Below are 17693 nucleotides of genomic sequence, written 5' to 3'. Positions count from 1 at the left end.
TATTATTATTATCATTTATCAATGATGTGTCATGCCGTTGATACTAGAAGAGTTACTGTGATTGTCAGTGATGTATCATATATTAATTGTCACTAACACTAGAGGTGTTGCTGTGTCAGTGATGTATCATGTCACTAACACTAGAGGTGTTGCTGTGTTTGTCAGTTATGTATCATGTCACTGACACTAGAGGTGTTGCTGTGTTTCTCAGTGGTGTATAATGTCACTGACACTAGAGGTGTTGCTGTGTTTGTCAGTGATGTATCATGTCACTGACACTAGAGGTGTTGCTGTGTTTGTCAGTGATGTATCATGTCACTGACACTAGAAGTGTTGCTGTGTTTATCAGTGATGTATCATGTCACTGACACTAGAAGTGTTGCTGTGTTTGTCAGTGATGTATCATGTCACTGACACTAGAGGTGTTGCTGTGTTTATCAGTGATGTATCATGTCACTGACACTAGAGGTGTTGCTGTGTTTGTCAGTGATGTATCATGTCACTGACACTAGAGGTGTTGCTGTGTTTATCAGTGATGTATCATGTCACTGACACTAGAGGTGTTGCTGTGTTTGTCAGTGATGTATTATGTCACTAATACTAGAGGTGTTGCTGTGTTTGTCAGTGATGTATCATGTCACTGACACTAGAGGTGTTGCTGTGTTTGTCAGTGATGTATCATGTCACTGACACAAGAGGTGTTGTTGTGTTTGTCAGTGATGTATCATGTCACTGACACTAGAGGTGTTGCTGTTTGTGATGTATCATGTCACTGACACTAGAGGTGTTGTTGTGTTTGCTAATGATGTATCATGTCACTGACACTAGAGGTGTTGCTGTGTTTGTCAGTGATGTATCATGTCACTGACACTAGAAGTGTTGCTGTGTTTATCAGTGATGTATCATGTCACTGACACTAGAGGTGTTGCTGTGTTTGTCAGTGATGTATCATGTCACTGACACTAGAGGTGTTGCTGTGTTTGTCAGTGATGTATCATTTCACTGACACTAGAGGTGTTGCTGTTTGTGATGTATCATGTCACTGACACTAGAGGTGTTGTTGTGTTTGCTAATGATGTATCATGTCACTGACACTAGAGGTGTTGCTGTGTTTGTCAGTGATGTATCATGTCACTGACACTAGAGGTGTTGCTGTGTTTGTCAGTGATGTATCATGTCACTGACACTAGAGGTGTTGCTGTGTTTGTCAGTGATGTATCATGTCACTGACACTAGAAGTGTTGCTGTGTTTGTCAGTGGTGTATAATGTCACTGACACTAGAGGTGTTGCTGTGTTTGTCAGTGATGTATCATGTCACTGACACTAGAGGTGTTGCTGTGTTTGTGATGTATCATGTCACTGACACAAGAGGTGTTGTTGTGTTTGTCAGTGATGTATCATGTCACTGACACTAGAGGTGTTGCTGTGTTTGTCAGTGATGTATCATGTCACTGACACTAGAAGTGTTGCTGTGTTTGTCAGTGGTGTATAATGTCACTGACACTAGAGGTGTTGCTGTGTTTGTCAGTGATGTATCATGTCACTGACACTAGAGGTGTTGCTGTGTTTGTGATGTATCATGTCACTGACACAAGAGGTGTTGTTGTGTTTGTCAGTGATGTATCATGTCACTGACACTAGAGATGTTGTTGTGTTTGTCAGTGATGTATCATGTCACTGACACTAGAGGTGTTGCTGTGTTTGTCAGTGATGTATCATGTCACTGACACTAGAGGTGTTGTTGTGTTTGTCAGTGATGTATCATGTCACTGACACTAGAGGTGTTGCTGTGTTTGTCAGTGGTGTATCATGTCACTGACACTAGAGGTGTTGCTGTGTTTGTCAGTGATGTATCATGTCACTGACACTAGAAGTGTTGCTGTGTTTATCAGTGATGTATCATGTCACTGACACTAGAAGTGTTGCTGTGTTTGTCAGTGATGTATCATGTCACTGACACTAGAGGTGTTGCTGTGTTTATCAGTGATGTATCATGTCACTGACACTAGAGGTGTTGCTGTGTTTGTCAGTGATGTATCATGTCACTGACACTAGAAGTGTTGCTGTGTTTGTCAGTGATGTATCATGTCACTGACACTAGAAGTGTTGCTGTGTTTATCAGTGATGTATCATGTCACTGACACTAGAGGTGTTGCTGTGTTTGTCAGTGATGTATCATGTCACTGACACTAGAGGTGTTGCTGTGTTTGTCAGTGGTGTATCATGTCACTGACACTAGAAGTGTTGCTGTGTTTATCAGTGATGTATCATGTCACTGACACTAGAGGTGTTGCTGTGTTTGTGATGTATCATGTCACTGACACAAGAGGTGTTGTTGTGTTTGTCAGTGGTGTATCATGTCACTGACACTAGAGGTGTTGCTGTTTTTATCAGTGATGTATCATGTCACTGACACTAGAGGTGTTGCTGTTTTTATCAGTGATGTATCATGTCACTGACACTGGAGGTGTTACTGTGTTTGTCAGTGGTGTATCATGTCACTGACACTAGAGGTGTTGCTGTTTTTATCAGTGATGTATCATGTCACTGACACTAGAGGTGTTGCTGTTTTTATCAGTGATGTATCATGTCACTGACACTAGAGGTGTTGCTGTTTTTATCAGTGATGTATCATGTCACTGACACTAGAGGTGTTGCTGTTTTTATCAGTGATGTATCATGTCACTGACACTAGAAGTGTTGCTGTGTTTGTCAGTGGTGTATCATGTCACTGACACTAGAGGTGTTGCTGTTTTTATCAGTGATGTATCATGTCACTGACACTAGAGGTGTTGCTGTTTTTATCAGTGATGTATCATGTCACTGACACTAGAGGTGTTGCTGTTTTTATCAGTGATGTATCATGTCACTGACACTAGAGGTGTTGCTGTTTTTATCAGTGATGTATCATGTCACTGACACTAGAGGTGTTGCTGTTTTTATCAGTGATGTATCATGTCACTGACACTAGAAGTGTTGCTGTGTTTGTCAGTGGTGTATCATGTCACTGACACTAGAGGTGTTGCTGTTTTTATCAGTGATGTATCATGTCACTGACACTAGAGGTGTTGCTGTTTTTATCAGTGATGTATCATGTCACTGACACTGGAGGTGTTACTGTGATTGTCAGTGATGTATCATGTCACTGACACTAGAGGTGTTGCTGTGTTTATCAGTGATGTATCATGTCACTGACACTAGAGGTGTTGCTGTGTTTGTGATGTATCATGTCACTGACACTAGAGGTGTTGCTGTGTTTGTCAGTGATGTAACATCTCAATCATTTTAGTAGGTCAAAAAACTTGTTTTCGACGACGATGGAATTATATGTAGATAAAAATAAGATCAGTTTATTCCAATTTTGGGCCTAATGGCAGTTTATAAAAAAAAAGAAAAACATCAGAAAAGATTGTAACAAACTTGTAGAGGATGGGGGAAACAAGTACATTATGATTTGCAAATCAGGTGTAACCGTGTCATTTCATATATTTTTTTATGAGAGAGAGAGAGAGAGAGAGAGAGAGTGAGAGAGAGAGAGATTTGAGAAGACAAACAAGAAAAACTCAGATCCGCTCCTCATCATTGAGTTATCCCGCTTTAATAGTTTTTTTTTTTTTAGCCAATCATATCCAGATTTAAGGTACACACCTCCGAACTAAACATTATTAAAGCAGTATGTTGACATTGGAGTCCAAAATGATATGGTAGCATACTGTTGACAAAGTAGCCTTCAGTTTAGACACAGGCCGATTTTGTAGAGATCTAAGGGGTCCTTTCCATCTCGCTGTTTAGTGTTTACGGTTACCAGAACACAAAGAAATCAATCATTGCCATCAATATTTCTTGCATCGGTCCGTCATCGTTACCTAGTTTCGCTTGTCGTACAGCCTAATGAATAAATTCCTCCATCACTTTAAAGGATTCAACAGGAGTCTAACATTGACGGGGACAAAAACCGAAAGATTATTCCACTCAGCCTCATCAACATGGAGGAAGGGTTTAGCATCTCGTTTGTGCAGTCGAATTTCCTCGCATCCAGCGCAAGTCCACACACAGCATACTCGCGTCATAAGCAGTATTGTGCACGAAGTCTTACACTTAGAACAGTAAGTCTGTTTTCAAAGATTATCACTAGAGATTTCTTGGTAAGTCTATTTTTAGAGAACATCACAAGGCCCATAAATTTCTTAGTAAGTCTATTTTTAAAGAGCAGCACTTCAGTGCACTAGATTTATTATTTTGATGACATGTAGATCTATTATTTAAAATAATGTGAAGTAAACTTACAGATAATTTGGTTTCAAGATAGATAAATTACTTTTAAACTGCCACTCACAAGTACTTGTTCTTGTATTCAGCAAGTAATTTTAAAATTGTTATATATATTATATGGCATATTTAGGCACGCCAAATTCACAAAGAATGAGCTAAACATAGTTTCACAGTTGATAAACTAGGTTTATCGACTGTAAACTATAGTTTACAAACTGTAAACTATAGTTAATGATTCGTTAACTATAGTTTTCATCCGTAAAACTATATTTAACGGTTGTAAACTATAGTTTACAAATGCTAATCCAAGTTTATCTGTAACAATAGATTTTGCTGATAAATACAGATTCACATTTGTAAACTATAATTTACATTCGTTAACTATAGTTCACAATTATTAATCCTAGTTTCACAAATTGTGATACTATATTTATCAGATAAACTTAATAATAGTTTAGACTTGTAAACCGTAGTTTACAATCGTGAAACCGTATCTATCAGATAAACTATGTTTTGCAATCGCTAATGATTGTTTTCATTGTTAATTATAGTTTACGCTTGTGAAACATAGATTATCTGTTAACTATGGTTTACAGAATATAGATTAACGTCGTTAACTATAGTTTACGGTCCGTAAACTATAGTTTACAATCGATAAACCTAGTTTATCAACTGTGAAACTATGTTTAGCTCATTTTTGGGAATTTGGCGTGCCATACATATTGGATGAATAGGAAGTGTTCTAATTCGCTCCCTAGAAAACATTGGATAGCTTTGAAGTGAAAAACAATAAACATGTATTAATTTGCAAATTAGTTTGTAAATACGTTTGTAGATTTAGAGTAGTTTTAGTGTTAATTTGGGTCGTTGCTTTTTGGTTTTTTCGTCATCTTAAACCTTTTTGTTTGTCCTACGGAAGGGACAGGTCCTCCCAAAAATATATAATATATATATATATAGAATGGAATTAGTTTATAATGGGCATAAACATGTAACATGTATGATTATTGATATAAGTAAAGACAATCACAGTTGTAGTAATTAGGGCTATATGAACCGTGGATATTGGCCTGGCTATAGCTCAGTAGTTAGAGCACCTGACTAGTAATGCAGGGGTCCCAGGTTCGAATCCTGGTCCAGTCAAAGAATTTCTCCTCTCCCTTATTTATATATACTACATTTGGTGCTGTTGACTACTCCTGGATTTGCAGGTGAAACTCCTGCCAGGGGCGAAAAGAACCCGGGTTAATTGTGTGTGTCTTTGAGGGCGAAGACAAGTTAAGGAGGGATGAAGATAGTAGTGAGGGCTATATGGACCGTGGATATCGGCCTGGGTAGCTCAGTGGTTAGAGCACCTGACTAGTAATGCAGGGGTCCCAGGTTCGATTCCTAGTCCAGCCACAGATTTTCTTCTCATTCCTATATACTACAGTTGGTGTCGTGACCACCCCTGCACTGCAGGTTGTCCTGCCAGGGGCGAAAAGATAGAGATAAACTTTAGTTTTTATTTGTTATATGATGAAATAATTTTATAGATCTAAACTGGCTGTGAAGTTTATCAAATAATATTCTGTCAGATAGCTAGCGTGCAAGACCTAGTAAAAAAGTCATTCTAGATGCAAGTTTTCATTAGACACCCAAAATTATAATAACTAATTGTATCAATTTGGGAATTCCTGATTTATTTTCAGAACAATGCCAATCTAATTAGAATTAAAATTTGATCCTAATGATCCACTCCTCTACTATCACTATACCTATATAGCGAGAGCAGATGAGCAGATCATAGGATCTAATTTTCATTAGATTGAGAACAATGCTGGAAAATTCAAATGTTATATTCACCTTAAAGCCATCTGTAAGTCAATACATGTATAACATTTTATTTTTCTAAATTTATGGAATCAACGATCATAAAGCTTGGAATTATTTAGTTATGTAATGATACAAGAAGCAAGGTGGAGTGGTGTCACAGGTTGATTGCAGTTGCTCAGTGCTAACAGTTTTCACTTTGTTACCAGGAGGTCATGAATTTGAGGCCCATGCACTTGTCCCATGGCCAACCTAAAAAGATGTAAACATAGGAAGTGTCAAGTACAACCATTCATATATATATATATATATATACTCATCATTTGGTCTTGAACCAATCATGAATATTTCATGAAACTTCATGAACAATTCATAAAAGTTCCTGAAGTTATGAATTTCATCTCACAGGGGTATTGCTATTTCACCAAACACTTGTCATTTAGAAGTCTCATGACCCTAAAAACTGAGGCCCCATGTTTTGGCAGGCGTTGGCACATTAAAGAAACCTGAGACTGCTAATAGCCCTGATCGAGTGACATGCATAGGTAAAAATTTGTAGTACTCTGAGTTAGAGCAGGTGATGTCTCAATAAAAGTGAAAAATTCTTCATAGGACATGAAAAGAGTGGTCTTAAAACTTAATTACATTTACTGCATGTATATCTGCAGTTTGGCCAAAGTTGGTTGGTAAGATGACGTCATCATTATATATGCAAGGTTGTATCATTGCTGTGGTTATTACTGAACACCTGGCATGTATCAATTAACAATTTGGAAAGTTTTTGGAATTCTCGGTAACTGATATCGCATGTGAATTATTAGAGTAGATTGCACTGTATAAAAAACTGCTTCATATTTACAGATACATCTGTACTATAGTTAATAAGTTGTCTTACATGATCTCTCAGAAAATGTGCAAATATTCTCCAAAATGAAATTATTCTATCCATTAAATCTTCATAAAGACAAATTTTGATTTCATAAGATGAAATACAGTAGATATAGTGAATGTATAAACTATAGTACTAAAAAGACTTAGCAACCATGCACTAAGTCACCTTCCTCATTGACCGCCTTCTCCTGAAACGCTTTCCAATTGAACAGTGTGGAGTGTTTTCTTCTACATAATGTGTTTACATAATAACCCTGTATTATCATCATGACATGATTCATATAGTAAAAGAATGTAAGCTGATTTTCAATGGTTTTATTTCATGTTTTACCACAGTGAAGCTGCTATAATGTACGTGTAAGAATATGAGGATTGTTAATCATCACCATTATGCAATGATCTCTATCTTGTGAATAACATGCTTTTAGAATGTTAAAAGTGCAGAAAAATCAGCTAGGATTTGATGGGTCAGGTGAAAACTTTAACATAGAAATAAATCAGCATCGACTCTAGAGTCTTGTCTGTACATATATCGTGTTTAACACAGCCATTCTAAGCGTACAAGGTTGAGCAGGAAAACTTTGCTGGGCGGCTGACCTGCTCTTTGGCCGAGTTTTGTAACAAAGAAGCATCAGAGGAAGTGGAACTAAAATTGTCACTTTGATATCTGCATCCCTGGGACCTAATGGATGGGTTGAAAACCTTAAAAATTATGCAATCTTTAAAAATTTAGCAGTCATATCATGACAGCAGGGAGGCCTCTACCAAAATTGAGAAATTTATCAGCTGTTCATGGTCCATGAATCAGGGGTTTTGATGCTAAGGGTGGGTTTTGTGGTTCACACATTGTGAAAAATGTATTGTCTCTTTAAAAAAATCCTCTTCCTGACTTCTGATCATCAAACATCAAAAAGTGATAATAAGAAGTAAATTTAAGCCAAATTGTGAAATTCTGATTGCCCATTGGTCAGCTGGTAGGGATTTTGTTGTAGGAATGGGGCTTTATGGCTAGTATTTATCATATGTAGTGACGTGATTCATAATTAAGTGATGTCGTGGTCAGTGTTAAAGGAAGCATACTACATCACTAGAAGTCCATAATGGCTGACTTAATCCTATTTAAAAACCAATGAAAATATAAGTAACAGCAGTATTTGTATATTCCTTTTAAATCTGATTGCCTGTATGGGTAGTTCAATACTGTTGATCTCTAGATTTGGGTTTGAGTCCAGCAGTGGGTGTTTTTTTTGTTGTTTTTTTTATCAGATTACATCCAACTAATACTGCATTATAAGACTCTTACCTTTTTCAAATAGCGCAATATCAACTTTGACGTTACTTTTTAATTGTATAATACATACTGTGACGTCATAGTACTTTTGTGTATGTAGTCTTGTGTTACGTTGTTATGACAGATAAACACGACTGAAGAAGACCGGTAACACGGTCGAAATATTTCTACAAAGTGTTTACAGTTGTTTTTTTTTAGATTTTACTTCAAAAAAGATATATATATATATATATATATATATATATATATATATATATATATATTATATATATATTCGCAAAGAAATTGTGTATGAATTAATTAATTAATGGAGACAGATTATAATCAAATGTAATTATAGGCATCTGTATGGACATTTATAAATGCAGTGATCAGAACATTGAAGTGAAATCAAAGTTAAAAGGAGTGAAAACTGACTGAAGGGCTAATAAAAGTACATGTGAACTCGCTTATGTAATTTTCAGTGTAAGAAATTTATTGGGTGAGATTATTTAAAAATCCACCTTCACCATTTAATATGATTACTAAAGATTAGAAGCATGCATGTGGTATATTATAATGAATTTTATTGCTTTTTGAAGGAGCAAATATCATCATTCTTGCAACTGCTGGGTTTTTTTCCCCAGATATTGCACAAAATTTATCAAACCAGATGTATCTCATTTAAAAGGCAGGTTCTTGTCAAATGTCTTTAAAATCCCTTTTGGAAAGGACCACCAGAAGACTTTTCTCTGGGTATTTATTCCAGTGCATTAATTTTACGAAAAGATGCGAGTCCACCACTCAGCTATCGAAGGAAATACACTGCAACAAAATGACCAGCAGATCTCAGTAAGCCTAAGATTAATGTTAAATTATGTATATGCATCAAATATTCCTTTCAGGAAGTTGTTATTTTAGAAATGTAAATGTATATGTATTGAAATTGGAATTTTATTTTGGAACTGGGTCGTAGTGCAGGAAATTTAATTTCTGCATTTGCTATAATAATAATGGTGTCAAAATTAGTAATTTGATAGTTGTGAAATGAATTTGATACAATGATTTTTTTTTATAACTCTTAATTTAATAAAAATTAAAATTATTGAGATTGTTATAATTCTCAAATATGCTGTATATTGAGCTCTAGATTCACTCCTGTATTTTAGGTTTTTAGGGAGGGCCCGGGGGATAACATCAAGTTGTTCCTATGAATTTATGTCCATGCATGTTAGGTGATATATATAATGAGCGTGTGTAAACCAGTTCTTGTATTTTTATACACCTTTAGAAGGATGTACTATGAGATATAATCTGTGTCTTTACGGTCATTCAGGTTTTTCTTTTTCTATTTTCATTTCTCTGTCATGCATCAAACTGAAACTTGCTATGTAGTTTTTTTCCTACATCATGTTGCAATTTTAATCTATTTCAACCTTTCTTGCAGGAGTTTTGCCCCCTTTATTTGAAATTTAGTGTTATGTGGAGAGTGCAATACATTATTTGTTCGTCACACTCCTCACACAGTTTTTAAGTGAGGAACTTTTTATTGTACAGGGTGGTTTTATAAGTATTGAAGATATGTATGTGCAGCAAGGATTTTGATGTTCTTTAATCTTTTAGAAAATAAAAGTTGTTGATCTTAGTCAGTTTTGAGAAAATATTACATAGAGAGTACATGATTTGTCCATCTAAATCCTCACACAGTTTTCAAGTGAGAACTTTCATATTTTACAGAGTGTTTATATGGGTATTGAAGATGTGTATTTGGCAACAACAAAAAAGCACCAAGCATATAGGCCTAAATTTTGCAGCCCTTCACCGGCAATGGTGATGTCTCCATATGAGTGAAATATTCTAGAGAGGGACGTTAAACAATAATCAATCAATCAATGAAGATGCACATATTGCAACTTAGCAGCAAGGATTTTGATTCCCAACAATTTTCTAATTTTCTTTGATGCTTGAAAAAATTACATGTTGTTGAAGTTAGTCAATTTTACTTAACACTGATATTTCTTTTAAAAATTATTTGCTCTCCTAATATTCTTGGTGCTTAAATTGTCAGTCAGCAAGATGTAAGGATTCAATTAAATACTTAGACAACCAATGGCTGCTTCCTTGAATGCCATTGGATGAATTGACATTTAAGAAATTGATTTCATTTCTTGAAAATACATAAGGGTATGAACTGAAACACTGCACGCCAGCATCCTTCCTGAAGCGTGACACAGAGATACAATGTACGATGTACTTTCATTTCTGTCAAAATTTCCAGCCGTTAAGATGGATGTACTATATTCATCAAGATTCATACACCCATTGATTACAACTACAGCACATTCATGAGGAAATGGCTATCACAATTTGTAAAGATATCAAAGGCAGTAACATTGTAAATGTAAATATTGTGATGTCCACAATTTATTGCTCGGTGCACAGCATTGTTATTTTGGCATTGTAATGTACTGAAGTTGCTTCTCATACACATTTCAGATTTTTAGGTTTATGATATTCATAGATTTGTTAGATGATTAATAGAAAGACTTGTTAGATTGTTTTTTGTTTTGTTTTTGTTGTTTTTGTTTGCTGGTTTCCGCCACACTTAACAATTTTTCAGTTATCTGGTGGCGCCCAGGTTTTATTGGTGGAAGAGAGAACCCAGATTATATATACAATGTACCTGGGAAGAGACCACTGACCTTCTGAAAGTAAACTGGGAAACTTTCTCACTTACTGGCAAGAGCGGGATTCGAACCTGTGCCGACCAGAGTTGAGAGTCTGTGTGATTGTGTAATAATAATATACTGATAATAAATAATAAAGCCTTTATTTATCCAGGATTACATATTTAGCGATAACGCTAGTTTTCAATATGGTCCTGCATATAACATACATACAGACAGATATTAGTAAAATAAACACAGATTAAAAGAAGTAGAATACATATAAACTTAAGAAATAATTATGAATGTAAGATAAATAGGAACAAAATGAAGCTTAAAAGGTATGGTGATAATCACTAAGATAATTTCTCTTAAAACACACAACACTTGTTGAGTTTCTTATATTTTGACTTTTATTTGTGTGAGCGCATTATGCTCTAACCACTCGCCACGGAGGTTCCCCCTCACCCCGGACTTGTTAGATGATTAATAGAGAAATTTGTTAGATGATTAGTAGAAAGACTTGTTAGATGATTCATAGAGAGACTTGTTAGATGATTAATAGAAAGTCTTGTTAGATGATTCATAGAGAGACTTGTTAAATGATTCATAGAGAGACTTGTTAGATGATTAATAGAAAGTCTTGTTAGATGATTCATAGAGAGACTTGTTAGATGATTAATAGAAAGTCTTGTTAGATGATTCATAGAAAGTCGTGTTAGATGATTCATAGAGAGACTTATTAGATGATTAATAGAAAGACATGTTAGGTGAGTAATAGAGAGACATGTTAGATGATTAATAAAAGGAATGTTTGATTTTTACCCCTTATTTTACAGTACTGACACTGATTGGAATGCAGACCAATTTGAAGAGCGTCTGTTTGAAATACTTTGTGATCAAAATGGAAGAGTCTCTGTTCCCAAATTTAAATCTGTAAGTTAACTATATACATCATTGTGTACAATGTATGGGATAAACCTGATAATCATCTTAATGATTATTCATTCAGAAATTCTCTAAATGAAAGACGTAATGCAGTGATCTTGAGACTCTGATATATCTGTGTGTGCATCATTGTATTTGATGATGATGATAATTGTGATGATGATGTTGGTTGTGATGATGATGACAATGACGATTTGTATTTTGAACAGATGCTGGCTTTCTCAGGATTGAGAGAAACAGATCCCAGACTGAAAGAATGCATGACAAACTTTGAAAATGTTCTTTCTCACCATGACAATGAAAACAAGATGATGGATTACTATGGAGGGCCATCCCTGGATAAAAAAACATTCAAAGAGTAAATAGTTATCCTATGTCAGGATTTAGGCATGTTCGTCTACTTCATGATAATGCTCCATCACGTACATTTGAGCTTGTGAAGCAATTTTTTAAGTCAGAGAAGGTTACCGTCTTGCCACACCCACCATACTCTCCAAATTTAGCCCCATGCGACTTTTTCCTTTTTCCAAAACTAAAAAGTTCTTATCTGGTCGTCGTTACAAGTCCCGACAAGCCCTTGGCTCAGCCATCAGTCAGTGCCTCAGAGGTCTACCTAAATCAGCGTACCATGACGCATTTCAGAAATGGATTCAGAAATTGAAATTATGTATTTCAAACCGCGGAGAACACTTTGAAGGGATGTAATGTTCATTTCACTACTTGTGTCGAATGCTTTTGAGATATCGTACAATACACATTACATATCGAACAGCCCTCGTATCTGTCTCTCTGTCACAATCTGTATCTTGGTGATAAGTTTGCTACCCTTGCTTCAAATGATCTCAAAATATAGTTTGCGAAATGATTACCCATGAGACAAAAGTCATATCACATAGGTTAATCAATCAGTATGTGATTATAAATTTCAATACTCATGGCCAGACATATGTCATATCTCATTGGAGGTGTGGAAATACTAGATAGGCTAAAACTGTTACTAGGTCAAGGCTTTGGAATAAAAAAATGTTGCTAGGTCGAGGTTATGGGATAAGTAACTGTTGCTAGATCAAGGTTATGGGATAAAAAACTGTTGCTAGGTCAAGACTATGGGATAAAAAACTGTTGCTAGGTCAAGGTTATGTAATAGATAATGTCAAATTTATAGCTTTGCAATACTCTCTGGTAAGGTGCAGTCACATGTATATTAAACATGCAATTATGTGTTGACCTCGACTTTGTTTGGGAGGGAGTGGTGTGTCTATTACAATGTTTACTGTTTGATTATTTTATGTGTTGACTTTGTTTGGGAGGGAGTGGTGTGTCTATTACAATGTTTACTGTTTGATTATTTTATGTGTTGACTTTGTTTGGAGGGAGGGGTGTGTCTATTACAATGTTTACTGTTTGATTATTTTATGTGTTGACTTTGTTTGGGAGAGAGGGGTGTGTCTATTACAATGTTTACTGTTTGATTATTTTATGTGTTGACTTTGTTTGGAGGGAGGGGTGTGTCTATTACAATGTTTACTGTTTGATTATTTTATGTGTTGACTTTGTTTGGAGGGAGGGGTGTGTCTATTACAATGTTTACTGTTTGATTATTTTATGTGTTGACTTTGTTTGGAGGGAGGGGTGTGTCTATTACAATGTTTACTGTTTGATTATTTTATGTGTTGACTTTGTTTGGAGGGAGGGGTGTGTCTATTACAATGTTTACTGTTTGATTATTTTATGTGTTGACTTTGTTTGGAGGGAGGGGTGTGTCTATTACAATGTTTACTGTTTGATTATTTTATGTGTTGACTTTGTTTGGGAGGGAATGGTGTGTCTATTACAATGTTTACTGTTTGATTATTTTATGTGTTGACTTTGTTTGCGGGAGGGGTGTGTCTATTACAATGCTTACTGTTTGATTATTTTCAATATTAGTTATAAGTAAGATTTCGTTGCAGTGGTTTCTTTACAGATGCATATTTGTTATGAAATATCATTGCAATGGTTCCTTTGTAGATGTATACAGGACAATATCATTCTCATCAGCAAGACCATGAAAAATGACTTCATCATTCCAGAATGGCAGTGCTTCAAAAAAGAAATCGACAAAATTTACAGAAACTGTCGAAACAACACTGCAGGAGAGGTACGGTGCACACTTTGTCTGTCTGTCTGTTAATGACAGGGCTTACTGTGGATCATGTAGCTCTGAGGATCACATGCTGATTATTTAATGCTGTTTTTGGACTTGCAACTTTTCAACACTTTGTTATTCTATGGAGAAATGCTACACCAGAGAAATTTGATATAGATGAAAAGTGGAGGACATGCACAACAATATTTTGAAATTGAAAACTGTCAAATATACTTTATTTAGTCAAAAAAAAATGCAGTTTTAGTTGAAAGCAATCTGGAAAATATTTAAAACCCCTGCTGGACTCGAACCTGTGATCTACAGTTCAGTAGTCAATGTGCTAACCTACTCAGCTACTCAGCTAGGCAATTTAATCTGAAAGGAATAGACTAATATTGCTGAAATTTAAATTTCCATTCATGTTTTGTATAAAAAGGAAGTCAGCCATTGTGACAGTGTATCGTACATCCTTAAGCTTTGAATTTTAAATGTTGTAGGTGGCCTCATACATCCCACAACTGGCAAGGTACAGTCCAGACTTTTGGGGAGTGTCAGTTTGCACAGTTGATGGCCAGAGGTAAGAAATCTCAGGAAAAGTGGAATCAAGGCTTTACAAAGATTTATATAGTGGAAAGATAGAAGTCTAAGACCACTGGAAATGCTGCAATATTTCTTAGGTGGTTGAATAGTTTCCTCTTTGACCCAGATTGCCATAATGAATAAGTCATTGTGACACCACAATGTAAATGTATAACTGCAATCTACTCATCAACCATCTTTTTTCATAGTTTGTCAATTTTGAGTTTTTTAACATTCGTTTATCAGTTTTCTAGTTTATTCCCTCAATTAAGATACAGTGGGGAAACAAATTCCTTCTTTTCAATGTACTATTGAAAAAATGTAACAGGAATACATTCACATTTATTTTGAATTTTAGGTATTCCAATGGAGACACAAGTGTCCCCTTCTCTGTCCAGTCCTGTAGCAAACCTTTAACTTACTGCATGGTGCAAAGTAATGATGACAACATTGAACGGGTCCACAAATATGTAGGTCATGAACCAAGTGGAAGGAGCTTCAATGAAATCTCCCTCGATTATCAAAGTATGTAAACCTTACAATTACTGTATGATTAGTAAATTAAATGACCAAGTCAAAATAGTACATTTGATAAATAACCTCAGCAAATGAAGTTTGAGTGGGAGTAACTGTACGTGTATGTCTGTAGATGTGGTCCATAATTCTGTAAAAAGATTACGTGCTTATACGCCACACAGACTTCCATGACTTCTGTGTGTCATTACCTTTACCCAAGGTCATTGATCAAGGTTTCAATTTCAAGATCACTGGAGAAAAACTTCAGATTTTATGCCACCTCCCCTAAAAAACTTTGGGATTTACATAAAATCACTCTATTTGTCTGTGCTGATTGTATTCAGTAAAATGTCTCCAGTGACCTTAATGTTTGACCTTGATCATAAAAACTCGTATTACTTTAGAACTAGGACTGATAGACTCATGGAATCTTCAGAAATGATAAAAGGATGTTGTGACCTACAAACTAGTATCTCCAGTCACCTTGACCTTTGATCTTCATCATAAAAATCATATTACTTTAAAACTGTGACTGATAGAGACATGAAATCTTCAGATGTGATTAAAGGATGTTGTGACCTACAAACCTGTATCAAGGTCAAGTGAATCCAGTGACCTTGACCTACTCTTGTAAAAGTGTAAATAAACATGTATTATTGTTCAATGATTGACAGGCATGTTCTACACATTTATTTTAATGTCTCTCTTTGGAATGGATTTTGTGCAAGGGAGTTATTAATGTGGGGAAAACAGTAGTACTCAGAAAAAGCCTGCTTTTATACAACCAGAACTTCATTTATGCATAGATGTGCTTGTCCTAATGGTAGCACCATCCACATATCATCAGTTGTTAACATAATGGTCTATTTTTGGTTGGTTTTATGGGGTGAGGATGAATCCATGAATTCAAATCTTCAACAAATGGGGGGAAAATGGACCAATCTAAAGATTGACAGCTCTTAAACCGTGAGATTTAACACACTAAAAGTTGTGATTTTACAATTTTACCAAGTTTACTTCTGAGGTCAATAAGGAGAATTTCAATCTATTTGGGAGAGGTTATGATTTCATCATCTAAGTCTTTAAATGTAAACAAAATGCTATTATTTCAATAGTTTTGATGAACAGAAAGTCATTTACAGATAGATAGATATATTAATGATAAATAATGATGAAACCAAATGTAACTGTGATAACAATTTAATTGTGCAAAAATACAATTATCAAAATTATAATCTTATGTATAGGAATATTTGAGAGACCATAGTGTAATTCATATTTCAAATAGGTAATTATTTTCCTATTATTTCAGATAAGCCACACAATCCCATGATTAATTCAGGAGCCATCATCGTCAGTTCCCTTCTGAAACCAGAGTTATCTCTCCCTGATCGATTTGATTGGGTAATGTAACCAGAGTTATCTCTCCCTGATCGATTTGATTGGGTAATGTAACCAGTGTTATCTCTCCCTGATTGATTTGATTGGGTAATAGGACACAGTCTACCAATTATAACATAAAAATTAATATAAAAATTTCCACTGCCTCAACTTACCTGAAATTTGGCACAAAGTTAGAACAATGCAAGTCCCAAACTATTTGTGAATCTCAGGAAAATCCATAGCACACAAGTCCTGTTATGACTCTGCAAGTAACCCCTACTCTGCATATTAATTTCCATTTCCCTTTGAGAAGCAGGTAAACAAAGGCCTATTTAAAATACACCCTTCCTACTATGCACTTAAGAGCAAAATTTCCCATTATTATAATTTTAAAAAGAAAAATTCAGACCCTCTCCTTTCTATCTATGCCCTAGAATAACACAATTCCACCCCATACACATCCCCAAGAATTTTAAAGAAAAAACCTCTATTTGTAAACTGGCACTACTTGTGTGGTCAATGATATAGGGGTAAAATTAGTAGTCTGTAACCTGATAAAGACACAAACCTTCTTTGATTTTCCTAAAACTCGGCACAGAAACTTCTAAAGCCATACTACACATTCCTATGAAGTTTCATTAGATATGTCATCTAAACAGCAGTTAAGGCCCTTTCAAGTGATGAGCTGAATCTCCTTAAACAGAGGATGAAATAAGCATCAGACACACAATGCACAATTTTGAAATGCTCACATATGACATGTACTGCAATAAATTTCTAGCCAATTATTTCTATATATTGTATACATATCCCCTTTACTTAATTAGGATAACATCTTTGATCAATAATGTAGATTAATATTCTTAAGATTTTTTTAAAGAAAAGTTACCCCAAGTAGAACATTAAGACTACAATAAAATCCTTCATGTTTCTGTATAAGAAGACCCCCAAACCAAAAATGTGAAATGAAATAAGATTGTGACTTTGAGCATAATTTATTTTAAAGATTTGTGGCTTTATACTAGTCCATTCAATGGCATATTTATCAGATAATGAGGTGTAAGTTGTTTCTCTGATTAATTATGCTAAAGGCCCAGTCTGTGAGGTAATTCACATATCTCTCTTAAGATGAAAGGGTCAACAGCTGGTACTTTGATGAAATTTGCTGTTTAATTTGCGAACCCGTTATCCACTGTGTAATTGAAGATTTTGTTTTCTGAAAATGTT

The 17693-nt window shown here is 35.3% G+C and overlaps 1 protein-coding gene and 1 long non-coding RNA gene across 7 annotated transcripts in view; one reads left to right on the top strand and one right to left on the bottom strand.

Moving 5' to 3' along the window:
• The first annotated feature begins 3576 nt into the window (after positions 1 to 3576).
• LOC125646108 (glutaminase kidney isoform, mitochondrial-like) overlaps positions 3577 to 17693 on the top strand; it is a 29809-nt gene continuing 15692 nt past the window's right edge. For 4 of the 6 annotated variants that reach the window (XM_056142600.1, XM_056142599.1, XM_048872257.2 and 1 more), the window contains exons 1-7: positions 3577 to 4107; positions 11752 to 11848; positions 12070 to 12218; positions 13871 to 14000; positions 14486 to 14565; positions 14926 to 15092; positions 16396 to 16487. In XM_056142600.1, the coding sequence (XP_055998575.1) occupies positions 3893 to 4107; positions 11752 to 11848; positions 12070 to 12218; positions 13871 to 14000; positions 14486 to 14565; positions 14926 to 15092; positions 16396 to 16487 (930 nt within the window). In that variant the 5' untranslated portion in view covers positions 3577 to 3892. Of the gene's footprint in view, positions 4108 to 7270; positions 7328 to 11007; positions 11040 to 11751; positions 11849 to 12069; positions 12219 to 13870; positions 14001 to 14485; positions 14566 to 14925; positions 15093 to 16395; positions 16488 to 17693 lie in introns of those variants that run through there. The other 2 variants (XM_056142602.1, XM_056142603.1) reach the window with 2 other exon arrangements.
• Positions 5954 to 17626, bottom strand: LOC125646109 (uncharacterized). The gene is made up of 3 exons (XR_008796348.1): positions 17356 to 17626; positions 17035 to 17160; positions 5954 to 6337 (listed from the first exon to the last, which is right to left on the bottom strand). It is a non-coding gene; the product is annotated as an uncharacterized LOC125646109 (long non-coding RNA).

This window comes from Ostrea edulis, chromosome 6, assembly GCF_947568905.1.
Source record: "Ostrea edulis chromosome 6, xbOstEdul1.1, whole genome shotgun sequence".
Lineage (NCBI taxonomy): Eukaryota > Metazoa > Mollusca > Bivalvia > Ostreida > Ostreidae > Ostrea > Ostrea edulis.
Note: the sequence above shows the minus strand (reverse complement) of the source record. Positions and strands in the feature narration are given on the sequence as shown.